General features: G+C 42.9%; 2 protein-coding genes across 5 annotated transcripts; both read right to left on the reverse strand.

Moving 5' to 3' along the window:
* Window positions 1-3,050: 3,050 nt before the first annotated feature.
* SLC10A5 (solute carrier family 10 member 5) lies at window positions 3,051-9,790 on the reverse strand. The gene is made up of 3 exons (XM_080646140.1): window positions 9,755-9,790; window positions 7,699-7,757; window positions 3,051-5,607 (listed from the first exon to the last, which is right to left on the reverse strand). Exons 2-3 carry the CDS (start codon window positions 7,739-7,741, stop codon window positions 4,349-4,351), a joined length of 1,302 nt encoding a protein of 433 aa, XP_080502266.1. The 5' UTR covers window positions 7,742-7,757; window positions 9,755-9,790; the 3' UTR covers window positions 3,051-4,348.
* Window positions 9,262-25,747, reverse strand: ZFAND1 (zinc finger AN1-type containing 1). Of its 4 annotated transcripts, XM_080646142.1 has the most exons (9): window positions 25,630-25,747; window positions 23,039-23,081; window positions 22,023-22,062; window positions 19,171-19,298; window positions 18,996-19,087; window positions 17,865-17,986; window positions 10,416-10,571; window positions 10,102-10,319; window positions 9,280-9,920 (listed from the first exon to the last, which is right to left on the reverse strand). In XM_080646142.1, the coding sequence occupies exons 1-8, from the start codon at window positions 25,682-25,684 to the stop codon at window positions 10,149-10,151; spliced, it is 807 nt and encodes a 268-aa protein (XP_080502268.1). In that variant the 5' UTR covers window positions 25,685-25,747; the 3' UTR covers window positions 9,280-9,920; window positions 10,102-10,148. The 4 variants fall into 4 exon arrangements, with proteins under 4 accessions (XP_080502267.1, XP_080502269.1, XP_080502270.1 ...); XM_080646141.1 differs by having other exon boundaries at window positions 9,262-10,319; XM_080646143.1 differs by having other exon boundaries at window positions 9,262-10,319; window positions 25,652-25,697.
* Between the last annotated feature and the right edge of the window lie 954 nt (window positions 25,748-26,701).

Consider the following 26,701-nt stretch of genomic DNA (forward strand, 5'->3'; position numbering starts at 1 on the left):
ATAATAACATACCCTTTGAAATGTCTGGGTAACTTGTAACCTCCCTTTCTCTGGACCCCTTGGGGCACAGCCTAATGTGCCTGGGCGCCAGGACAGATACCACAAATTCCTTCATTATCATGTTAATTGTTCCTGCACCCACCTAAGTATTTGTCTATCATTTTACTTTTTACCCAATCCCAGGGGTTCCTCTCCCTTTCCCCCACCCCCACCCGCCCCATTTTGCTTTCTCCCGCCTCTCTAATATATCACCAATGAGTTTTATGTAACCCACCTACATCCCCTCCTTTGATTGCAATGTATAAAAATAGATGAGAAACCGCCATTCTCTGGAGCATTATCTCAATCCGTTGAGGTTCTGCTTCCTGGCAACTGTCGATAGTTTGGCTCAAATAAACTCACAAAAATTCTTTACAGGTTTGAATGTTTTTATGTTAACATTACCATTTAGTGAGGACTTACCATGCTTCAGACAATTGCATTTTTATATGCATTCTTTTCCTTAAACATCGCAACAGTTTCAGGATGAAGATATGACTAGCTTCATCATACAAAAGAGGAAACGAAGGCCCAGAGAAGTCATCTGTCCTCAGGGCACACAGCAAAGGCAGAGAGTGGGACACACGGACCCAGAGTCCACACGCCGGGACGACCTGGCACGGCGAGGCTGCACTGTGTGAAACACAAGGACTGGTCTGGGACCCTGGAGGTCTTCAGATAGCAGGTCTGGCACTGTGGGATGTATAGTCTTCCCGTTTTAGTGAAAAAAGCAATGCACACATCCGAGACATCCCAGCCACATCAGGAACAAGAAAGTAGGTTATCTGGTTCCTTGCTTGTCAAGAGGTTGCTTCCTGTTTTTCACCAAAAGGCAAGGTGTTGTCACCACACGCTGCAGATGAACGAGCTCTCAGATGAATGACCAATTCTCAAACCTCACAGAGCCAGAATTTTGTTTTTATTCTTCTGAAAATGCCTTGTGTATCTGAATTGGATACATCGATTTGTCTAGCAAAATATGCTTATATGTTCTTAATAAAAAAGAAGAAAACCTCAGAAATTAGCTTTTTTGGTTCTTTGTTGTCAGACACTTAAAACAAACTTGCCAACTACATGGTGACGAGTTGATTCATAAGCAAATAAAATTTTCCAGGCATTTGCAGAAATGTCATCAGCATCCTCTTTTAACCTCCTTTAAATGAACGTAGTCCCCCTCATAAGTAGAAGATCAAATATCTTATTCTCTCAAATTAAAATCACTTCACACTTCCTACCTCAAAGGAGCAGGAGGTCCAACCTTTTTCTAGGAGCCTCCACTGCTGCCTCTCAATTGTTCACAAGTAACTGCGGGTTTTCAGTCAAAGAGGCTGTTCTGCTCCCTAAGGCCTGCCTGAAAGCAAATGAAGAGTCCTCTAGCGCACAGGGCAGTCCAGCGCCCGGCTCTCGTTTTGGATGTATTGCAAACTGGTTCCACAAAATCCAAGATTTTTGTCTGTGAGTCCAGGTGGCTGCAGGGTCCTCAGTACCTGGTGCGTTGCTCCCGAGTTCTCAAAGGGGCAATTTTGAAAGCCGCATTTGCAGTCATTGTTCCCAATCCCAAAGATCTACCACGCCAAGGTGGTTGGGAGATAGGGAAGGGCCAGGCTCCAGCCTCAGCCACACAGGGTGAGACTAACCACCCCTGGTGTGCAGCCCAGGTCACAGTCCCACATTTCACTGATGGGGAGTCCCTTAGGGGGCCTCTGATATCCCTTTTCACCAGCTGACTTCATCCCTGAGAGAGGTGCTAATGATGCTAACCTCAAAATGGAAGAGAGGGGAGATCTGAAGCCCTGGCTCCTCCCCAGACACCTGACTGGACATGGAGAGGCTTCTGGGGAGGATGGCCTCTGTCAGTCAGTGCTCAGGTCGGGCTTCCGCAAGGGCAAAAGGTGCCCAAGTTGCCCTGTATTTGCACTTGGGTATCTTGCTAAGCCTACTTCCTCCCAAGAGATGACTGCTTGTAAATGGCAACTCCTTTCACTAAAAAAATAAATCAGGTTCACATCACAAGACTTTCTTGGTAAGAGTTGTTTAGGGGACTGATTTTTTTTAAAAAGTACACGGGCAATGTGCAGGTCCTCAGGGGGTGGAGTCTCCTGGGTAGCTAACAGCACTTACTGTTTTGATGTAAAATAGGTTGGAGCTGCTGATATTGGTTAAACCCTGATGTGCCCTGTAATGCCAACAGCTTTCCCAGATCTGAGAATCCTATCTAATAAAAGGGTAATATGCAAATTAACTGTCACTCCATCACAAAGATGGCAGCGCCCATAGCCACAAGATGGCGGCGCCCAGTCCTCTCAGCCCTGCCAGACTCCCCCAGTCCCGGGGGGGCTGCTGCTGAGAGTGGGCAGCGTGAGAGGCCTGGTGAAATGCTTGTTTCGTCGCCGCAGTGACAAGGCAAGCGTTCCGTGCCTGGCCACAGATGGGCCTCTGGGCTGCAGAGAGCCTCTGGGCAGCTGGCACAGAGCGGCCAGGCCCTGAAGAGAGCTACTGGTGCACGGATTCGTGTGCAGGGCTACTAGTCTATATAATAAAAGCCTAATATACAAATTGTCCCCTCGACTGGGAGTTCGACCTGGAGTTCGACCACTCGCTATGATGTGCACTGACCACCAGGGGGCAGTGCGAAACATGGTGGGTGTTGGCGACGTGGCGCCGGCAGCAGGTGGCAGTGGAGGTGCTGCTGTCCCGATGGGCCCTGACGAGAGCGGGACCGCAGCAGGATGGTGGAGCAGGTGAGCGGGCGACGCCAGGCCAAGGTGGGTGCAAGCGGGGCCCCGATTACCCCACTGATTGCCCACAGACGGTGACCAGTGGCGGCTCTGACACTTCCATTACAGAGAAAGGGCAAATAGCAATATTAAAATATTTCTTCTAATTATTTCCCTTTCAATGTACACGAATCCGTGAACCAGGCCACTAGTATATATCATAGACAACATATCACAGAATCATCACTCTTAAGGGGTGAAACTTAAAAAAAGGAATTTCATCCCAATCCAAATGAGGTAAAATTTATTATGTAAAAATCTCCGTTTTCCACAATACATCTATGAGAGAAATAAAATAGATTCCAAGTCCAAGGACAGAGTGCATTTTCAACATGGAAGACCAATCAGATATTCACAGAGTAACAGTAACCTGTGTGTTGGGCAGCTCCGAGAGCCTTGCTCCTATTAACTCATTCAATCCTCACAACAAGAGCATGAGGTAGGCACGATCCTCACCCCACATTCCACATGCATTTAGGCAGAGAGAGATTCAGTAATTTGATCAATGTCATCCAGCTGATGGGTGACAGAGCTGAAATGGCAGACCCAGGCACAGTCTGGCTTGGAGCATATGACCTTGACCATTATAGATATTACTGATTAATTAATCCAATAAATGTTTAATGAGCACCTACTCTACTCGAGGCATGTGCAACACACCGTAGGAATTCAAAGAATGCAGGGTCCCTGCACTCAAGAAGCCGAATGCTGATCGCTGCCTCTACTACAGTGGCTGGGTGTGGTTCCTTTCATCAGCCTGAACCTTCTCTCCGCCCATCACCCTGCCGTGCTGCTGGGTCCTGGAGTTTCATGCCACAACCACAGACTCAGGAGTTGAGCAAAACCTTAAACCTCAATTGAATCTTTTCCTTTTACAGATGTGAAAACTGAAGTACAGAGTGTCTTGCAAGCTCTCAAGATAAATGATAAAGTGCAACTAGAATGCAGGTCTCTCATCTCCCGATCACTAGAATATGCTCATAGGAGTTAAATTGGTGCAAGTTTAATTATATTTTCTACCCCTAAATGGAGGTTTCTGTTGAAAGGACTCAGCAGTAAAAGATTCCATGAGTGCAATTATCATTTTATAAAGTAAATAATAATGAGCCACCACCAGGCTGAAGCTCATCTTTCCTCAATCTTGGTATCTGTATACTGAATTTGATGACATTAGAAAAAAGAACTTTGGCTGTCTTAGCTGGCAAACTAATTAACTAATACTGTGAGAATGTAGGGAATGCCCCTTCTGTAAAAAGTTGGGGTATTCTCAGAATCACTACAGGAGGTGTTTTTAAATTGCTCTTTCCCTCTTAAGAGACTGTAATGAAGTATCATAATCAAATGCCACTCTATAAAGCATTTCCAAACCAACACAGCGCAGGGGCCTCCTCCCGAGCTCCAGGTGAGGATGTATGCTAGGATGATGTACATATTATAATGGACACGCCTCCCTCTGGTGCCAAGTTTTCAATCAGATCAGAAGGGGCTGCGAGCCACATCACTGTAGATACCCTCTGACACCCCACAGCCCCTCAGGGCGGGCATGCTGCGGTGCTTTGGTTGCCAGAGCGGGGAAGGTGCTTCCTTTTCTCTCCTGTGATAAGGATACACCTTTTCTTCGCCTGGTACAACAGGAGAATCAGCAGCATTTCACACCCAGAGCACAGCGCCACTGTGAAGGGAGCCGCGGAAGCTGCGTCGGCCTGGGCCTGGGGGAGGGCAAGCTGGATGATGGCCAGAGCCAAGAAGCTGTTCAGTGCCCCGCTTTCGATAGCAACAGTCTTGCACACGGCGGGAGGCAGCCTGCAGATTTTAGCAGGGCAGTACCCGAACAGCAAGCCCAGAGCGGGAACTAAGACACCCAACAGAAGCACCTCCGGGCTCTCTGTTCTTAGAAACACCAATCCCATCCTGAACATCAAATAAATCCCTACAGACATTAAAATAAAACTCAGAGGTCTAATGATTCTCTCCAGGATGTTTGCTTTTTCAGGTATTCTATGCTTGATGACTATTCCAGCTGATATAGGTACAAGTATGAAGAGGAGTGTTGACATAATTTTCGAAACAGGAACATGGAATGTACCGGATAGCCCTAAGATCCTACTGTACAGGTAGGAATTGGCAGGCATCATTACCAGGGCCAATACCGTTGATGTGCAGGTCATCAAAATGGCCAAAGTGATATCTCCTTCTAGAAGCAGAGCAAAGAGGTAGCCCCCACCCCCTCCTGGGCACGTGCAGGTCATTACAAACCCAAAAGCCAGTGCCTCAGGCAATGCCAAAACCTGAGTCAAAAGATATCCACAAAATGGCATCAGAAAAAACTGTGTAGCTGCCGCCAAAATTACTGGCAAAGGTCTCTTCCATACCACGCGAAACACCTGCAACTCAATCTTGCAACCAAATGCGCACTTATTTAACAGGATCATTGGCAGAATGAGCAGGAGGGTATTTCTATCCATGCGCATCGACGCCTGGAAAAGACTGTCTGGCCTCTGTTTGAGCACTTTGACTCTCACATTCTTTATTTCTTCAATGAGTCTTTCTTGCCTACCTTCAGAGTCCCACAGCTGAATGGTCAAGTTCGTCTCTCCTTCTTCCTCTGCCACTAGTTTTATGATGAAGTTTGTGGCACCCGAGGTGGCCCTGGTCACATTCACCACCTGCAGCTTGTCAGGGTCTTCGAGCCGCACAGAGAGGAAGCTGGCGCTGGGCCGCTTAGCTCTGTAAGTGGATCGGACGAGGATGGTTTCTTCGGTCTTTGTGAAGAACAGTAGTTCAGTCCTCTCTGTACTCAGAAAATTGAGAAATGGCTTCCTTGCTTCTCCCAGCGTCACAAAAAGCAAGACAATAAAAAGGCGTCTAATCATTTTGAAAGCTTAAATCAATCATACATGCGAACGCATCAAAGGCAACTAGAGAACATTCCTGGGAGAGGCATCCGAATGCCGGGCTGAGGCTGAGGCAAGAGCTGTTTTGCTGATCAAAGTCCAGGAGGAGGGCCTGCACTCTCAAACAATACCTCGCTCCCTCGTGAGTGACACAACCTGCCCAACCTGTAGTTATGAAAATGCACAAGGCCCGGCACTCAGCTTCAGCAGCTCACAGCAGAAACCCAATCTCTTCCTCATTTCCTCGTTTCTGCTAAGGAGAAAACAGCCTCCTCTTCACCTGCATTTAAAAACTTAGACATTTTTTAGTTTTCTTTCTTCCTAAGGAAAATCTACACTAGAAACAGTCACGATCCAAAAATATAAAATAGATATTGAGGGGCCCTGCAGGTGGGTGAGTCACGTCAAAATCAAATGAGTATTTATTGGCCACGTTTGCTGGGCGCTGGGCCTGGAGCAGGGCGGAGCAGAGCAATCCAGCCAGTCACCGGCTCCACCCTCTCCTCCTGCAGCTCGCTCCCTGAGCAAGACTTAGACAGCCGCAGAGCCCAGAAACTAGGCTTGCCATATCCTGAGGTGGCTAATAGGTTTCCTACAACTCCAGAGAGAGTGCATCAGGTAGGCAAAATCTGAAAGTGGTTTTGGAATCCTTAATTAGAAAAACAATTTCCTGGATGGTAATCAGGGAGCTTGGGAACCTAGGGAAAGGGGGTGGCCAGATGTATGGCCAAAGGGACAGCCTGGTTAAGGGACCCCTGCCGCTGGACACCTGGAGCCTGACACCATGGGGCACTAGGAGGCCACGGGCACTAATTCTGTAACACCCATGCCTAGTCACAGCTAAGGGCATGTCATCCCACGGGCCCAACTGAGGTCAGATGCCTGTGCCTTGCCCGCCGGAAATAAGGAAAAGTATTGGGGTTTTTCTGGTGAGGACGTACTCCCCACATGCTCCCATACTGATGTATTCCCAAACAAGAGGGGGTTCAGATACTAAGGAGAGAAAAGGAAAGAAAAGAAGAAAAATCCACTGTGACTGTCTACTTACTATAGAGTGTCCCCAAAATACATATATATATACTTTAACAGCTGATAACTCAATTAATTTTCACTTCTTTTCAGGTTTAACTGATTTGAATAGGTGAAGCCAGGCTAAGCTTTGAACAAAGAAAACTTATCCTTAAGTGCCACTAGACTTTTTTTTATGGGGATACAGACAAGACAAAGTTTAAGGTAAAAAACTGGAAACAGTTGATGAATTGAGGGCGCCCAAATATCGAACGAAATGATTCTTGATGTTTGCGATTCCATTGCTTCCAGTTAACAGCAGTGCCTGGACCAGAATGGTCATCAGTTTGAAAACAGACACTGACAAAAAAATTTATTCATTTCTGTAGATTCTTTTAAATATTTTTGTATTGATTTTTAGAGAGAGAGAGGAAGAGGGATAGAGAGATAAACATCGATGACAGCCCTAGCCGGTTTGGCTCTGTGGATAGAGCCTCGGCCCTAGGACTGAAGGGTCATGGGTCTGAGCCAGTCAAGGGCATGAACCTCAGTTGCAGGCCAGATCCCCAGCCCTGGTTGGGGAGCATTCAGAGGCAACCAATTGATGTGCCTCTCTCACATTGATGTTTCTCTCTCCTTCTCCCTTCCATTCTCTCTAAAATCAACGGAAAAATATCCTCCGGTGAGATTAACAACAAAAGAAACATCGATGAGAGAGAAACATCATCGATCAACTGCCTCCTGCACGCCCCCTATTGGGGATTGAGCCTGCAACCCAGATATATGCCCTCACCAGGAATGGAACCATGACCTCTTGGTTCCTGGGTCAACACTCAACCACTGAGTCACACTGGCCAGGCATTTCTGCAGATTCTTTTAAATTTTGAAAATGAATTGTTTGTTAATAAATATTGCCTTTATAATCAAAGTGCGTATACATTTTTTTTTTTTTTTGGACACCCTGTATTAAACCTACAGACCTGGTAGTCTCTGAATATATTCCCACTTCAGCAGATCCTTCATGTAATCAAGGCAGAATCTGTGTTCAATGCAAGAAGGACAGTTTGGAGTAAGTATTTTTACACTATAACATCTGCTCCTCAAAAATTGTTAAAGCAATTTTATTGGACATTTTTTAAGATTTTAAAAATTCTACTTATATAGATTAGTCTTTCAAATGCAGTAGACTTTACACCTGAAACTAATATAATACTGAATGTCAACTGTAATTAAAAAATAAAATTTTAAACTTTTGAAAAATGCAATAGAACTTGTAGTTCATAAATTGTATTTCCATGTACCAAGACATTGGCTGATGCTAAAAATGGAGAACAGAACTAATGTTTCTGATATCTCAGTTGAATTCCCAGAGAACGTTCCTAGTTTAAAAAGACAAAAATAAAACAAACAGAAACTTCATAAAACCAAAGCCATCTGTACAGTATGTGAGCAAGTATTTTAGCTCCCAATTTTTGTTGCCCAGGTCACAGGTGTGAGGGACATTTTGTCTTCCGGATTGCTATCTGCACCCTTTCCCTTCACCAGGCCCTCTGGTCCTGCAAAGATATCTGTAGGGAATAAAACCGACACATCTAGAAAAGTTTAATGATCTATCCGCCACACGCCTTTCCTGGATAATGACATTTCAACTGGAGCTCAATTGTACCATTCTGTTGTTACAGCTACAGTATCTGAATTTAAAGCTGTTTGTGGGTTTCCTACTTATAATTCTAGTCGTCTGCAAGGCTATCTAGGTGGAAAGATATTAGGGTCGGGTGGGAACAGTCAAAACCTAAAATTTCATCGCGCATACTCAACGGAGAGCCCTAGAACTATGCCCGAGAAAGCTGTCTTGTCAGTCATTGGGACGTGCGAAGCTCGGGCTTTTCTCTCACCCACAACCTGAATCTTTAGGAGACGGCTCATGCTGGAGCCCCGTCCCTGGAGCCTCTGAGGAGGCGGGTACCTGTGCCTTCCGGACAGCTGGCCCACTGTCTGGAAACTGACCTCCCTCACCACGGATGGGACACCCACTGACACCAGTCCTTCCCTCCCCGCCCTGGCTCTCCTTTCCGTCTGATCACTGACAGGCCAGCTCTGCCTTCGCCTCCAGGTGCCTCAGTTCCTGCCACCTTCCCTCCCCTCTGCTCAGCCCCATTAGGACTTCCTCTCCCATATTTAGCCTTAGCTGAGTCATGAGACCTGTGTTGATCCCCTGACACATGCGAGTAATTATGGTACATGCTAAGGTATTCGCGTGTATGAAAACTTTCTGGTGTCTGGGAATAGATTTAAGGATTATTTCTACTTCTGGTCATACAGTTTGTGAAAAAAAGCTGTTGGAACACAGCTATACTTACTATCCATCTGTTCATTTGGTACTTGTCACACTGCTTTGCACGGTAGTTACCATGGAAACTAGAATCAAATCCTTATCCTTAGTAGGTACTCACATAATCACACTAATAAATGAGTGTATAAGCAGCTGATGAAAGTCAGAAGCTATCTCCATTCTTTGCATGAAAATTATACGATGAAAAATTAGAGATGAAACGAACATTCTGAATTTATTCCTTTAATTAAACCTAAAGCCACTCTGCAAGTCCATGACAATTAAAATAGCAAAGGGACAAAGAACAAACAGAAATAATTTCTGTTCCCTCTATACAGTAGTCCTTTGTTGAGGGACAACGTAGTCACTCTTGGCATGTATTTTGCTTTGGTGGGTATAGAGAGACTGCAATCGAGTTGAGCTCGCCATCTTTCTTCTCATTTGAATCCATTCCCACAAACACACACAGGTGGTGACTCCCAGGAGGAGAGCCTCTGTCAGAGCCATGCCCCACAGCGGGTAGGTGACAGCAGGAAAACCACTTCTCCTCCCCAGGCCTGAGATTCCTCATCCAAAAACTCGGAAGCGTGAATGAGACAAGCCCTCAGTGCCTGGTTCACATACACACATCAATGCGTACGCCATGAAGCAGGCACACGGAACAACCCCACTCCTGGCACCATGGTGTTACGCTTGCATGTTACCTGCTCAAAGAAGAGATGCATGTGTCCTGAGGAACATCTCTCTTCCTCTGCCACAGAACAGCAATGTCCCAAAAAGGACATCTAAACACTCAGTGTGGATCCGGAGTCAAGGTGACATGGAGCAGTCTCAGGCAAACAACAGCTCATAGCCCCATGAGCAACATACCTAATAAAAGCAAATTAAGTACGGTAACATGCTAATAACTGTCAATTCATAGTTAAACTTTAAAACAAAAAGTTTAAATTCAATTTATAGAAAACTGATAATGGACTTTATGACATAATGAAAAAAAATGTAAGAGCAGCTTTAAAAAACACTTATAGTATTTGTAGTAAAAGAAACTGACTTCACATAGAATTTTCCTCATGATTCCTGGATTGAATCCTTGAATGACTATTCCAAGTAAGAGTCGACATTCTTTAAAAACTGTTCTTCCTCACGAAGATATTCCAAGACAACATTCCCGCCGTTGTATAAAGGACAGTCCTCCCTGGCCATCCAGGCTTCCAGCGTGTGGTCCAAGGGCAACGCTTCTCCAGAAGTCACGTGACAGAGCCTTAACTTCTGTTAAGAGAGAGCAAAGCACACTGTTGCATAACAAACATGCGTGTGTGGCATAGCCTAAACCCCCACGGCAGAGCAGTTACAACCAGCTGGTACCTTGGCCGTGGACTTGTTATTGTCGTTTCTGAGACTGGCTGAAGAAGCTGCAAAGTCGATGACCTTCCCAACGCTCCATCGGTGACAGAAGAACATGGGTTTGCTCTTCTCTTTGCTCCCCTTGGGTAAGAACACCTGCAAGTAGATTCTTTCCGTCTGTAGGAACAAAACAGTTACAATAGATTACATACATGAACTAGACAACGGTTTTTGTCACTTCCTCTCTTCTCCTGGTCAGCGAGGGACTGCCCTCTGATGGTAAACCTGGTGGTGGGAGTACCAGTCAGAGTTGCCCAGCAGCCACCTGAATGCATGGGTAGAGGACTCAAGACCTGGCCAGGGTGACCTGTGCAAAAACGGGTTACGTGGCCTCGGTAAGCCAACTAAGGTCTTCCCTGGGATTTTACATTCAAAGGCTGGGTGGGAAGGGCAGCACTCTTTCTCCTGAGAGTTGAAGGCTATTGAATTAAACCTGGAATTGCCGACAGCTGTCGCCCAGGCCCCTCAGCCATTCCTGAACCAAAGTGGAAAAAGTCCTGTGGGATGGGAAAGAATGGGCCCAACACAGAGGGAAGTCAAGGACACAATGGGCTCTTTCTACTGTATCTGCGGCCTGGAACTCAGTCATCCTGGTGACCAGATCAACGCCACTCCCATCACACGAGGGGAAAACAGTTTTCAGTAAGCTAGTTGGTATCAAGTTTCTGTCATTTGCAAATGAAAGATCCCTGAAACATGGAACACATCTTCCTAAATGAAAGACAAAGTGTTTAGAGATAGCAGGGCTTTTGAGAATAAAGAAGCTAGAAAAAAAAGAAACAATAGACAAGTTTCATAGAAGATTTGGATGGTCCCTCCAGTATTCTAACACTGTATGCTTCCTCATATTGTATTTTCATGCTAAGTTAATAAATGCAGAGGGGAAAGAGTAAAGCAAAGGTGTTCCTTGATTCCTGAAAATTGCTTTAAAAAGAGTTGGCCTTACAGACCAATTCCTGTCACAATGAAATTGTTGGCATAAGAGGAGCATCTCTAAGTCATAGAGGAAAAATTACAATTATTTTAGGAAACATTAGATTCAAGACCATTCCCAGCACCAAAGAATTTAGATTTGTTGAAGACCAGTGGAGTGTGTTATTACAGATAACAAGAATTAAAAGAAAAAATAAGAAACCATTGGAAGTTCAAACTCTGGGCCAACTCTATAAAATCAAAGTAATAAGAGTATAAATATGAAAAGAGAATATTAAAAAGATATAGCCTCACCTAAAAAAAAAAAAGATAAATATGCTTGAAGATCACAAATGGAACAGAAATGCAGAAAGGTGAGTGGGCAGAGAGAGAGAGACCAGAAGCGAGTTCCTATTCAAGACCAACATGCACAATCTGTAAACTGAAATTTCATAGCAAACCAAGGATGAAAATAACTAAGTGTGAAAAAGACGTTTAAAAATGAGACAAGTTAAGGGATAATATCCATAAAAAAAGGAACAAGAAGTTATGAAACCAAAATCAGGCAGAAATAAAAGAAGCTATAAATGGCTAATAAGAAATATAAACATAAAAAAATACCAGTTTCTGAAATTAAAAGTTCAAACAGGATAAATTTCTCTAACCTTCCAGAAGAAGGCTTACTTGATGCCCTAACCGGTTTGGCTCAGTGGATAGAGTGTTGGCCTGCGAATGGAAGGGTCCCTGGTTTGATTCCGGTCAAGGGCATATACTTGTTTGGGGGCACATCCCCAGTAGGGGGTGTGCAGGAGGCAGCTGATCGATGTTTCTCTCTCATCGATGTTTCTAACTCTCTATCCCTCTCCCTTCCTCTCTGTAAAAAAAAATCAGTAAAATATATATATATTTTTAAAAAGGCTTACTTGATAGGGAGATGGAGTTGAGGAAGTCATCCAGAATGCAGCACAAGGAGACAGCAAGATAGAAACTGTATGTCCCCAAATATGTCTGAAACTAACAAGAGTTTCAGAAGAGAAGAAATGATGGAGGAGCAATAGTCAGAGAAAAATGACATAATTTTCTAAAAGTGAAGACATAAGTTAAAATTTTAAATGTATCTCAAGGGCCAAGCTGGGCAATTAAAATAAATCCATGCCCAGAAACATTGCACTGAAATTGAAAAATACCACAGGTAAAGTCTTAAAAGCCACTAAAAAAGATAGTTACCCATATAGCAATGAAAATCAAGAGACAGCAAATATTTCCCCTATACCAGATCACAGAGGCCACTGTACGTAGATCCAAGGAAGTGAGAGTCTAATAGACAACCAGCTCGAGCGAAGGTAAAATAGGGCACTCTCAGACAAGAAAGACTAAAAGAGTTTACCTGCAAAGACTCTGAGTGAATCACTAAAGAATGGAACTCAGAAAAATAAATGTAAGTCCTAAGGAAAGAAGAAATTTAAAAAAAAAGGTGTAGATTTACACAGGTATTGATGACAATAGTCTTTATGTGTGAACAAAGATGATGGGTGGGAGACATTCGAGTGGACAGGCACATCAAGCTCCTTGTGCTGTTTGAGAGGATGTAATACCAAGTAACTTTAAAGAGGAAAATTGGTTTTTAATTTTATACATAAAAAATATAAACACATGCCTGTTATCACCATTACTATAATGCATTATATTGGAGATTCTAGATAATGTAGAATAAGAATGAAATAACTAATATAATTATTATAAAATAAAAGCTTCCTGCTAATGGGGTGTGACTGCATATCTAGGAAATCAAAGGCACTAATGGTGAAAAAGAAACTTCTAAAATTAATCACAAGAGTTTGATGATGTGGCTGAATCAGATGAATATACAGAAATTAAGACTCTTTTCTCTATATTAACAGTAAGTATCTGAAAATAGAGGTAGATGTAAATATTCTGTTCACAATAGAAATAAACTCCAAAAATAATTGGAAATGAAAATAAATAAGGAAAGAGACTTAAATGAAGACAAGCATGTTACACAAGACAAGTGATCTGAATAACAGGAAGGACACATAAGGCTCCTGGATAGGAAGGCCACGTAATAAAAACATTTCTCTAAAAACTGATAAATAACATGTAATGCAAGTCCAGTATGAATCCTAAAGGGGAAGTTTGCTTTTTCCTTTACACATCTCTTAATAGTTACACTTGCTAAAAGTGTGTACTACCTTTGCAAATTTAAAAACATTAAAGAAAGATTTTTAAAAAGGAAAATACTAAGGATAATCACTAAAAGAAGAATACAATCAATGGTTTCTAAAAGAGTAGAATAAAAGAAAACATAGAAAATCCAATCACTATAAAAGAAGACAGGAAAGAGAAATAAGGATGATGAGCAAAAATCTTAAGATGGAAGATATACATTCAAATGTATCAGTGATCACAATATATATAAATGGATTCAACTCACCTATAAAAGAGGAATACTAGCAAACTGGATTAAAAAAACAAAGTCCAGCTATATGCTGCTTACAAGAGACACCCTAAAACAAAACAACACAGAAAAGGTGAACATAACATGATGAAAAAAGACATAGTAGTTAAATCTTAACCAAAAGAAAACTAGTGAAACAATCTATATATATATAAAACCCTAATATGCAAATAGACCGAACGGTGGAACAACTAAACAACCGGTCGCTATGATGTGCACTGACCACCAGGGAGCATGGGGGTCAGCAGCAGGCGGGAGAGCGTGGAATGTGGTGGGCATCGGCAGCAGCAGGATGGTGGAGCAGGTGAGCAGGGGTGCCAGACCAAGGTGGGGCGCCAGTCGCTGTCATTGGGCCAAGCCTCTAGTGGTTACTGAACAGTCTTTGCTCCTGCGCGCCGCGGTCCTGCCGGAAGCTCACACCTGCTGCTGGCGCCAGCCCTGCTCGCACCCACTGCAGCGCCGGCCACACTCGTACCTGCAGCTAGCACCAGAGCTGCCACTCGTACCTGCTGCCCGTGCCCAGCGCCAGTCCCAATCACTCGGCGCTGTCAGTGGGTGTGAGTGGTGGCTGCCCGCCCCGATTGCCCCTGAGAGCTTCTCCACCTCCCCCTGCTCCTGAGGGGCGATCGGGGCAGTAGCCGCTGCTCACACCCGCTGACGGCACTGGCCCCAATTGCTCTGCGCCATCAGCAGGTGCAAGTGGGGCTGGCGTCATCAGTGCATGGGAACGGCGGCGGCAGGAGCGGGGCTTCAGGCAGACAGGGGGCTGGGGGCCACGGCGGGAGGAGCCAGGCGGGGGGGCAGAGGATGGGCTGAGACCCGCCCCTGTGCCCACTGCAGCCTCGCAGCCCACAGTTCATTTCAAGGAGCACAAATTCGTGCACTGGGCCCCTAGTACTATTATAATTCAAAATAGCATTAAAGGAAAAATTAATAAAGAAGATATAATAATGGAGAATTCCACACACCTGATAATATACAACTCAGCAAAACCATTAGAATTACAAGAAAAACCCTGACAAAACCACAGCTCCAGGAGATTTTAACACACCTGTCTCAGAAACTGATAGATAAGCAAACCAAAAATTAGTATGCACACACATACAAATGCAGGTACACATGTGTAGACATATGTACAAAGAGAGAGACTGCAAATGATAAAGCAAGTGAAGGCAAAATGTAATTAACTGGTACATTTGGGTAAAAAATATGGAAAAATTCTTTGTACTATTCTTGCTACTATTTTGTGTTTGCAACTACATCAAATTAAAGTTACCTGAAAAACACACCCAAACAAGTAGGTTGAAAACAGGTAAGTTCATCATTGAATGAGAAAAGTTGACAAAAGAACATCAGAAAAAATATGAACAAAGAAAAAGGACACCCAGAGTTTGGTGAAAAAGAAAGCAAAGCAACAATACAGAGGACAAAACCAAAATATGGTTCTTTGAAAAGACTAAAATATAAATAAACAAAATAAACACAAACATCTAGGAAGACTGGCCAGGAGAAAACAAAGAGAGATGCAAATGAAAAAATATTAAGAATGAAATGGAATGACTAAAGACACAGCAGAGATTCTGGAATTCTCTTATTTAAGAGAATAAGTTGAACAAGTTTATAATAATAAACAGGAAAATCTACACCAGGAATTTTAAGAAAAATATTATTTACCAACATTTATTTCAGAAGCAACAGATTATCCAGGTAAACCAAGAACTATGTAACATTTTGAAATCATATTAGATATTCTCTGCTTTTTCAAAAAGGCTATAATAATTATTACCAAAGCTTCAACAACGAAGAGTCCCACCTTCTACAACTATTTCAAAGAATAGAAGAGGGAAAGCTACTCAACTAATTTTATAAGTATAATCTGGCTACTAATGGCACAAAATAATACTGAATAACACATTAGAAAATAAATTTAACAGTGCATTTTAAAAGAATTTATATACCAAAGTCAAATGGTTTATCCCAGAAAATGTGGGTGATTCAACAACAGAAAATCAATCAACATAATTTATCACATTGATAAGGAAAAACAATAACAAAAAATACATCAACATGATCATCTTATTAGATGTAGGAAAAAACCCACAGAAAAATGTAATATGTATTCATGACATAAATTCCTAGCAAGGTAGGAATAGAAAGAAATATTGTTAAGCTGATAAAGGCTTCTATCAACAACCTACAATAAAGATAATATTTAATGTTGAAACTTCAGACTCATTTGGATTAAAGTCAGAACTGTGATGAAGACGGCTGCTGTCATCCATATTACTCAGTCCTGTTCTGTAGAGCTCAACCCATGCATTAAGACAAATAATGATGAAAAGCAGGAGTAAGAGGAAAAAAATTTGGGGAAAGAAACACCAAAACACAAAACTGTCCTTTGCAGAAAATATAACTGCATGGAAACATCCCAGAAAGCCTATAAACCAGGGGAACAACCAGAGGTTTCTTTGCAGGAGAGAAGGACAACACACAACAACCAGCATAACCAATTAAGGAAACAAAGTGATCCTACAATTTTTACAAAAGAATAAAGAGCCAAGAATAGACACAGCTGAAAGCAAAACATAAGGTGGAGAAACATGTCCTGCTTCTTACACAGCTATGATAATAAGCCAGCTTGATATTGATGCAAAGATGGACAGACAGTCCCAAACTAGTCCCACATGTACTATTTGGTAGATGACTGAGGTGTAATTACAAGGATGAACTCTCAGTACCTTATGTTATGACCATAGGTAATCCATTCAGGTATGTGTGTGTGTGTGTGTAAATCTTTACTTGTACTTATAATTAAACGGAATAAAGAGCTACACAAAATAAGCAAATAAAATAAAGCTTTTAAAGGAAAATGTAAGAAAATATCTTAATTTATTTTGAAAAGAACAAATCTTAGAGAAATCACTAATAAATTTGAACATATTAAAATTTTAAAAGTCTGGACCACTCAAGAAATAAAAAACAAAGAGAAGAATAAACCACAAATTGAGAGAGGAAATGTGCATACATGTAGTAAAAAAAATTCAGAACATCTAGAGTAAAAAAAAAGTTCAACCGCCCAACAGAAAATATAGGCAAAGGATATGAACAAATAATTCACAGAAGAAAGTCAATAGCCAATAAACTCATGCAAAATAACTGAACCTTAATTGTCAAAAGGGAAATTTAACTTTAAACCTCAGTGAGATATAACTTCATATCTATCAGATTGGTAACAATGAATAACACCCAGTGTTGGCAAGAAACACTGAACCCTCAGATGGGAAGAAGAAAAATTAGCACAACCACCGAGCACAAAGTTGACAGTATCCAGGAAACCTGAGGATAAGCAAAGGCCAGGACCCAGCTTTTCTATTTCTCCGTATCTTCCCTAGGGGAGCATTTTCCAATCTGAGGGCCTCAATCCTTCAGGGGTTATAAATCAATACTCTTTAAAACAAAACAGAATTAAAAAATACCAGTGTAAGGTTAGGTGAAACTGTGTTAAGGTATGTATGTATGTATGTATGTATATATGTATGTACCGGGTTGCTGTATAAAATGCAATTATATTATGGCTTTTTAAAGGAACTGCCCTAGTGAGACGTTATTTATATACACACAAGGACATTCACTGTTGAACAACTTATAATAGCAAAAAAACTTGGAAAAATTCTGAATATTGTTCATCACAAGAAAGAATAAATGTGGTATATTCATACTATGGGATATGCAGTTATCACAATGAACAAACTAGACTAAATGTGTCAACATGGATAAATGCTGAAAACAGATGCCAAGTGAAAAAAAAAGAGCTGAAGAAGGATACGTATAGCTCCCTGCCATTTTGTTAAAGTGAAAATCTCACAAAACGATGTACCATTTTTTATGTAGCTAACACACCTGTAACACTAGGAAAGGTACACCATCAGGTTCAGGTTAGTTGTTACGATATGGGAGGGACGAGTAGAGAGGGGCTTCGACCGTATGTGAACATCTTGTTTTTCAAAGTCTCCAAGACCAACCTGGGGCAGTGACTTATCCCCATCAGCATGCATCTTCAATTTCATCAGTGCTACCTTGGCAGCTGTAGCGCTATTTTTTGCACCCTTCCGTCGCTTATTCGCTGTCTCTCCTGCCTTGGAATCTAAGAAATAAAAATAAGCATATAAGCACATAATGTTTACATTATATTTTCTAGACTTTTATTAACTACTAGGGACCCAGTGCACGAATTTGTGCACCTTGAAAGGAACTGTGGGTTGTGAGGCTGCAGTGGGCACAGGGGCGGGTCTCAGCCCATCTTCCACGATTAATTTTTTATAACATACAAAAACTACATACAATGGAGCTCTACAGAGACAACATATTGTGTACATATTATATTTAAAATATTGACAATCTCCACATCAAAACCCTTAGCATGGTGCTTCTTTCCAACTTAAGCTGATTTAATCTAATCACTAACACTTCTACAGAGAACTTTAAGATTTGGTTATAGAAGATTTTATTAAAGGTAGTGTCCTTAGCAAAGAAAGAAAATTCTGCTGAACTAACATGTTGGCAGAGACTGGTCTAGTTTATAGATATACTAGAGACCCAATGCACGAAATTCATGCAAGAGTAGGCCTTCCTTCCCCCGGCTGCCAGCGCCAGCTTCCCTCGGTCACCTGGGACCCAGGCTTCTGTCCGGCACCCGGGACCCAGGCTTCCCTCTGGCCGCCAGCAGGCACCCGGGACTTGGGCTTCCCTCGCAGCCCCGGCTTCATCCGGAAGGTCATCCGGTCTAATGAGCATATTACGCTTTTATTATTATAGATTCTTTCCTGGTACCTCAGATTGTAACGGCATTCTTAGGACAGTAGATTAGGTTTAACGTTTAGTCTTTAGAGCCTACAAACCACTACTTCAGCCCTGTGAAACCATTTCTAGCTGTGATGGTTAACCAGCTGATCTGAGGGTCGAGCAGGAAAACCTCTGGCCTTGTGAGAAATACTGCTGCAAGAATATCATCAAAACAGATTGCAAGTTGCAGCCCACAAGGGCTGTTAGCAATGCCTTCCATACCGAAAAGCAGACATAAGCAGCAGGAGCTTTGGAACTAACAGGCAGAGAGCAATACAGAAAGCAATGAAACAAGTTTCCTTGGTACTTGCCAATAATGTCTCTAACGAGTTTCTGAGTGGCAGCCATGCGAGGCTTAGGGAATTCCAGTTTTTCACATTCATGATCTGACTGGTGACGGTGTCTGTGAGCAGAAGAGTGACACCAGTTCAAGTATTTGCAAACAAATTAAACAGATACACTGAGTGGGATGATCTGAGTGATCACCTCAGGCAAAAGTTCTTCTCACAGTGAGGACAGGTCACGGGTACAAGCTCTTTCTCAGCACAGCCCTTGAACGCACATGGGTAAGATGCATGTGTATCTGACTTCAGCCTCTCCTTGACTACAGTCACCTGAAAATGTAAAAAAGGAGAAATTGGCATATTTCACATGGAGAATAAGTCAACAAATCTATTTTGGAAGGCAGGATTCATGTTACTGCTACTTTAATTTATAAGAGCAACTTAGATGCTCCCACAAAACAGATTAAATATTTGTGTGAGAAATGATTATTGTGTTGACTATTCTACATTTTCATAATCTTCCTACTGTGATATATTTATCTTCTAAATCAAGTTAACGTGACTACTGAGTTACTCTTTATAATTTTAGTCTTCTACTTTGTAACGGTCCAACACAAAGATGCCCCCATACTAACATGCTCAGGGAGTCATCTCAACATCAGTCCTCAACGGCAAGTCTACCTATTTTCTACACCAATTTTAAGTAGTTAAGTATATATAAATGAACACTTAAAATGATGTTTATCGCCCTAACCGGTTTGGCTCAGTGGATAAAGCATTGGCCTGCGGACTGAAAGGTCCCAGGTTTGATACCGGTCAAGGGCATGTACCTTGGTTGCGGGCACATTCCCCGTAGGGGGTGTGCAGGAGGCAGCTGATCGATGTTTCTCTCTCATCGATGTTTCTAACTCTCTATCCCTCTCCCTTCCTCTCTGTAAAAAAATCAATAAAATATATTTTAAAAAATTATGTTTATCCATGATACAGAGGGTTAAAGACAGTTTTCATAATGACATACTGCTTGCAATGGTGTGTTTAATATTGTATTTCCAGTAAACATTATATCAGAAAAAGATGAGATTTTATAAGATGAAAGAAAAATCCAGATCAACCAGTCTATTCTGACTACAGGTGTCCCCCTCTATCCAAAAGTAGCTAAGAATTCCTACCTATGAAACTTTCCATAAACCGAAATGGCGCAATTACCATTAATTACATGGAGAATTTTTTCACTGTTCCCAGACCCCAAAATGGGTCTCCCAGATGCTCAGACACAGTTCAAAGCCAGGGAGCCCTAATGCCGAGATGCTGAGCATGATTCCGGGGAAGGAGCTGGGTGGGCCGCTCTCACAGCTCGGGGTGCCGCCGCCCGTGCAGCGAATGGCTCACTGCAAAACAGGTGTTAAATGCTATTTTCACTTCTCCCCTTGTTTTGTAAAAGTGAAACCCTTTTTGGATTTCCTTAGGTTAGCACAAACAGATACTAATGTGGGTCTTTCATAAAAGTGAAGGGGCTTAAAGTGAACTTTTGAAAATGGGGAAGTGTATTAAATAACTACGTTTCTAGAGTTGAATGAATTTAGAGAAATAACTGCTTGAAATCCACAATCAAAGACACTCCTCCATATAAACAATAGTTGCATCTTGTTGGAATTGACTTAACTATTTTTCCAAATTTGTTCCCACAGTCTCAAGGTAAATGATTTTTCTTCACTATTTAATTGAGATCCAATTGAGAGACATTCTGTGAGAGACATTAAAAGAAAATCAAACGGTATCATAAGAAAAAGGACAGCACAGGGCAGATTTCCAAGTTGCATAAGAAACATCAGCATGTTTCTGTGACTTAAATGAGATTTTCCTCCCAGTTAACCCTACGTAATACCAATAAGTTCGTTAATTTTTAGTTCCCTCAAATAAATCACCTAAACTTCTCAGGGCCAGACTGTGACTGAAGCCATTTAACTTTAATTTTCTATAACTGAGAGAACAGATGTAAAATCCTTGTGCTTGGCAAACAGTGGGCAGGAATATGTGTCCCCTGCAAAGTGTGAGGCAAACGCTTCCTTCCAAATGGAGAATTCAGTTTAACTTCCCGCCTCTCCTGACCCGAGGGAGGCAGGGCCACTTGTCTGACTGTCAAATGTGAGAAAGTGGGCTCAGCTTTCTCTTTTTCCTCTTGGAACTGAACTTGGGAGTCAAGGAGGAGGCCTGGCGGGTCCAGCACTGCTGGGACTGGCAGGCAGTGTGCCTAATCCTGGCGTTCTCTGCAGACCTGCTGGGCTCTCCTCACCAAGCCTTACCATTCTCCTTGTCCTTTATCAATAACACAGATATTTTGGTTTCTGTCTGCCAGCCACTTTTTAAGCTCTCCATGTGGTCAGAGTTAGAATGGAACTTGGTGGGACCACAGGTTTGTTCCAGGTGCTCTAAGGCTGAGTCAGAACCATATGCTGTCACCAAATCCTATCACCAGGCACCATGCAAACGAACTAGTGGAGGAAACTGGCAGGGGTGCATGAGGGCGGCAATTCCGTTTCAGATCTGCAAACAGGGAGCCTAGAGCTACAAGTGGCCACCCAAACAGAACCGGAGTGTGAAGAAATAAGAATTATGAGACTAAGAAAGTAAAAATACCAAGTAGACCAACTTTTTAAAAAACAAACTGAGAAAAACAATATAAAGCAAAAACAATAATTTGCATAATTAGCTTAGTATGCCAAATTTTAATCTGCTGTATACTGGCTGGTTTGAAACCTCTTCAAAATTAGAAAAAGCCCAGCTGGCGTGGCTCAGTAGTTGAGTGTTGACCTTTGAACCAAAATATCACAGTTCAATTCCCCAGTCAGGACACATGCCAGGGTTGAGTGCTCAATCCCCAGTAGGGGACAGGCAGGAGGCAGCCAATCAATGCTTCTCTCTCATCATTGATGTTTCTATATCTCTCTCCCTCTCCCTTCCCCTCTGAAATCAATAAAAATCCATTCTGAAAAATTGGAAGAAAAGTACATCAATACAAATGTGAGTTATTAGAGAGGAGAACTATTAACATACCTCTGGACAGCCGTGCGACTCTCTGCTTCTGTGCTCAAGGCTTAAATAATTGCAAAAAATAGTGTTTAGTTAAATGCAATCAAATAATGTAAGGATAACTGCAATAATCTGAGATATTTCAGTTGTTAGCATCCTTAAGATTAATTACATTTATGCTACATTAAGAACTCTACAAATAAGGATAAGCTGAAATACTAGATGAAGATAGAGCATCTATTGCCTCAAAAGGTTTAAAACACAGTTGTTCAACTTCCATATGAGAAAAAACAATTCGCCACTCTAAATTACCTTTACTCTGAGTGCTTTCAGGTGTGTGAACTGATAAAAAAATCTTTTGATTCCTTTTATTTCTCAAAGACCATCAATAATAAAAGGTCAAAAATGTGCTCTAGTTCTGATTTTAAAATATGCATTACTTTCATTTTATTAATTAAAATAAAGAGTATAATCATTAACTAGATTTTTTCCATATTCTTTATATTGTGGACATGTTCTCTCCTTGTGATTAAGACACAAATACAACTTTTACATACAAAATCACACACAGCCCAGCCAGTGTGGCTCAGTGGTTAAGTGTGGATCTATGAACCAGGAGGTCCCAGTTTGATTCCGGTTCTGGCACATCCCGGGGTTTCAGGCTCAATCCCTCGGGGGAGGGGGGAGAGGTAGGAGAGGGGGGTGCAGGAGGCAGCCAATCAATGATTCTCTCTCATCATTGATATTTCTATCTCTCTCTCCCTCTCCCTGACTCTCTGAAATCAATAAAAATATATTTAAAAAAAAGAAAAATCACACAGATAATGCCATCTAAGAAGTTTAAAGATTAGCTAAATATATGCACAAATAATCAGAGCCATGACTAGTCTATTTTTTCCAAGTATTCATTTTACCATAATGAACATTAAATATCAATGGCTAAAGTAAGAGCTATTTTACATAATTCTACTGTTCAGAAGTAAACCTCATATTACAAACATCAAAGTTACTTTCAAATCCTGTACAAAAACATAACTTACCAAAATGTTCCTGAACAACCATCACATACAAATGGAAGAAAATCTAAAATTGAAGGAAAATGTTATAGGTACTGGTCAGTATTGGATTTTGATTTAGTTTTCTTAAGCATAGAGAATCTGCAAGCACTGCGCCACCTCCATCGGAGAACTTTCCTTCTTGACCAATATCCTAATGCAGCAGGTAAACAAACACCATCACAACCTTACGTCCTCTGGAGAAGGTTACTAGGTGATCGGGAGACAAATGTTACTTAGAGGAGCATGTTAAATCCAAAAAAATGTTCTGTTTTTTTCAGTTTGTTTTTGTTTCCCAGAGTTAGTAGGTGTTGCTTTCGAGGACTGCATTTTGCAAAATTCCTGCATTTTAAGGGAAAAATCTGGTTTCAATTCTGATCCACTATTTACTAATTTAGCAATGCTATGCAAGTTACTTAACAGTAGAGTTTTGGAGATTTTATATATAAATACATTTTACAGTATATAGACACATATATACACAAAACCAGAGCTATTATTAGGTATATATATATAGGTCTGTATGTATATGTGTGTGTATATATATATCTATACCATATGCTATATCTACTTCACAGGGTAATTATAAAAACCAAATGATATACATAAAAGGTATGAATAGTTAGAAAGCAACTATAATTCCTAAGATAATTACAACAATTAATTTGTCTTGAATAGGCTCTGAGGAAAATACTGTGGTGACTAGGTGGAGATGTTTTTAAAGAAAGTCCAGAAGTTCGATAGATTGATGGATTGATACTGCAAAATTTAATCCTGAATTGTGTTTTTCCTTGCTGTTGAGGAACAACTAAGTTAGTATTAACTAAATAAATAAATAAATAACTGCATTAGGAACAGAATTTTTGCAAAGCACGTGGAAGTATCCATTCCCAGATGTGACAACTATTAACCACCGATATATCAGTTATTCTGTTTTCAATGTACCTCGTATTAAATTACAGCTAAAGTAAGGCTGGCTATATCTAATTACACCACTTTTACAAAGTGAAAACAAGATACTGCCCTTTAGAGAAAGCTGCAATTTCCCCTCAAAGATCTCATCCTGCAGGTCATCTAACTTGAAACAAAAAGGATCTTATAACCGAAAGGAACCCTGGGTAATTCTGTGGGCCAAGAGGGCCCCATACAGTTCTTCCTTCACCTGAGAACGGGCTTGGGGAACAGCCCCTGTGGTTCTGGCTGCATGACTCCATGAGCGTTTCATACCAAGAAAGTGTGTATACATTTGTCAATGAGACAGAAACAGAAACTTCTGGTGTCTTTTTCAAATTGGAAAAATTGTACCTATTTGCTATTTTGAGACTTCTTCTAGTGACTATGTAAACATTAGATATAAACCAAGAGGACTAAGGGGGGAGAGTGAAATCAAGGTAATTTCCTGGTATCTGACACCATCTTTCTATCCATCAGGAAGCTAACAAGAATTTTAGGATACTCACACTCCCAATTTTAACTGCTGTCCACTAGTCCAAGAGCTAGGCCTTGGCCTCACTTCAGACATTCACACTTTAGAAGACCCCTGAAGTTGGCAAGGAAGCCGACCGTCTCACAAATGGCAGATGAGCTGGACTTATCAGGGTTAATCAGGTACACCAGAGATACATAACTCACAGTCAGAACCACTGGCTAAGCTTCCATATGAAAGTGCCAGGAAGCTGCTGAGGGGCTGGGACCGCCGCAGTGAAAGACACGGAGCGCCGTAAGCAACAAGGACCCAGCGGGATGCTGTCCTTTGCCCAGCCCACAGCAGGTGCACTACTCAGTGGCGGCACTCCCACTAACGGGGCTGAACCTGGTCCTCTCAGCAGTGACTGAAGCTGCAACGAGCGGGGAGACCTATTTGCCACCCTCTTGCAGTGTGAGCCACAAGTGATAACGCACATGCGAAACCCGGGGACCCAGGACGGAGCCTGCTGTGTGCTGTCATGTTTCAGGAACTCGCCCAAGGCCGGGCCACACTGCCCTGCGCTGCTGCCGGATGGGCTGTGCGGTCAGGGGCCTCCGGCTCAGGGGACAGAGCTCACATTATTATTAATGCTCCGAAGTGCCGCTACCTACCAGTGTGAACGCTGTTCTGGCTAACTAGCTGCTTGGTAGATGTTTGCTGCCTGGTGACAATCGGAGTACAAGAGTGACCGAGCTGGGAGAGCCATCACCTGGCGCAACAGTCTGAGGGTCAGAGCCCCTTGGGGGAGCTGGCAACGCGAAGGGCCTTCGACTAGAACTGGTCTCGGGAGGGGCCCAGGAACCCAGGTTAACCCTGATCTCCCCGCTGCCTTCGCCTGACAGTAGCAGGCTAAACATGAAGTTGGGGGAAGAGAAGCGGCGGCCCCGTGGTCGCAGTGCCAGGGCCAGAGGGGAGCGGCAGGCCCCCCGGGGCGCGACTTCCCGGCGGGCGCCCCTGAAAACCCAGGTGCACGCCCAGGTGTTTCCAGGAGCTCCCGGGTTCCATGCCACGGAGGCTATGCGTTTCCCTCCCACAGATAAGCTCCGCCCAGGCCACCCCTCCCGCCGCCACTGTCCGTGGGGCAGAGCGGGGCCGACTCCGCCATCACCTCGCTGCCGGCAGTGCTCCACCTGGCAGTGCTGCCCGACGTCCAGCTCCGCCATCTCTCCCCGCAGCTGGGGCGGGGCGGGGCGGGGCCACGGCGCGCGCGCGGCGCCTGCTGGGAACGTGGGGAGCCCAGGGGCGGAGCCTGCAGCTGGGGCGGGGCCAGGGCTGGAAGCGGCGAAGCCGCTGTGTTTAGGGTGTCCTGAGTGTTTGCGTTTTGTCCCCAAGTCAACCCAAAGAAAGGGCACGTTGTCCGTCTTTTTCCAGGACTGGAGTCGTCACGCCAGCCTTTAAGGAAATGCTCGACTCCCGCCCCGGAGGGCCCGTGCTGCAGCCGGCGTGGCGGAAGGTCTCACCGGGTTGTCGGTTGTTACTAGTGTAGCTGGGACTGGCGCGGTGCCTGGCGCAGGTACTTGCTAGAGTCAAGTGACGGAGATGACGTGGCTTGTGCGATTCCTGATTTGTTCTACACCAGTGTTACTTGATTATATAGTTTAAAAGAAATGCCCTTTGTAAGGAAGACATTAGGCTTTTTTATAAATAAAGGTTCCTTTTCTTTTTTCTTGCCTTTTAAAAAATTCTGGTAGAAAAAAGTCTCTAGCTCCCGAGTGCGTAGGGCACCGTAAAGGCCCCTCGTTAGAGAGTCCAGACTCGTTACACAAACCCCTGCAGCGACGGACGGGCGGTGGCATTGCTTTGGGATGCAGGAGTTCTCGCGCTTGATGAGCCACTTCAAAGGTACAGAGGAAGGAGAGGTTGGCTAGGTGAGGAACAGATGGATGCCATTCCCAGTGACCTGACACCAGACGCCAGTCAGAGTGCATAAATGACAAATCAAACTGTACTCATGATAGGGACTGGAAAGGTAGCCAGTGCCTCTTTCATGACCTTGGGCATTCCAATGCCCGCTGTATGACCTTGGATTGTCCCTAGTCAGTATTCATTGAGGAAGGGGGAAGGCTTAGGAAATAGGTATCATTACTTCAGGGTTTGCTCTTGAGTAACTCTGTTTAAGAAATCCATCTCTGACTTTCTTGGATCTCTGGAAACACTTTAGATTAGAGCTGGAAGCAAGC

Source organism: Plecotus auritus (genome assembly GCF_963455305.1).
Source record: "Plecotus auritus genome assembly, chromosome: 11".
Taxonomy (NCBI): Eukaryota; Metazoa; Chordata; class Mammalia; order Chiroptera; family Vespertilionidae; genus Plecotus; species Plecotus auritus.

What these genes read in the sequence shown, in the direction of transcription:
- SLC10A5 (XM_080646140.1), bottom strand. Translation starts at nt 7,741, where the DNA reads ATGAAGGATCTGCTGAAGTGGGAATATATTCAGAGACTACCAG. An exon ending in ATATATTCAGAGACTACCAG is followed by an intron (nt 5,608 to 7,698) that starts GTCTGTAGGTTT and finishes TTCTGAGTACAG; the next exon opens with AGAGGACTGAACTACTGTTC.
- ZFAND1 (XM_080646141.1), bottom strand. Translation starts at nt 25,684, where the DNA reads ATGGCGGAGCTGGACGTCGGGCAGCACTGCCAGGTGGAGCACTGCCGG. An exon ending in ACTCGTTAGAGACATTATTG is followed by an intron (nt 17,987 to 18,995) that starts GCAAGTACCAAG and finishes TTTATTTCTTAG; the next exon opens with ATTCCAAGGCAGGAGAGACA. An exon ending in ATAACAAGTCCACGGCCAAG is followed by an intron (nt 10,320 to 10,415) that starts GTACCAGCTGGT and finishes CTCTCTTAACAG; the next exon opens with AAGTTAAGGCTCTGTCACGT.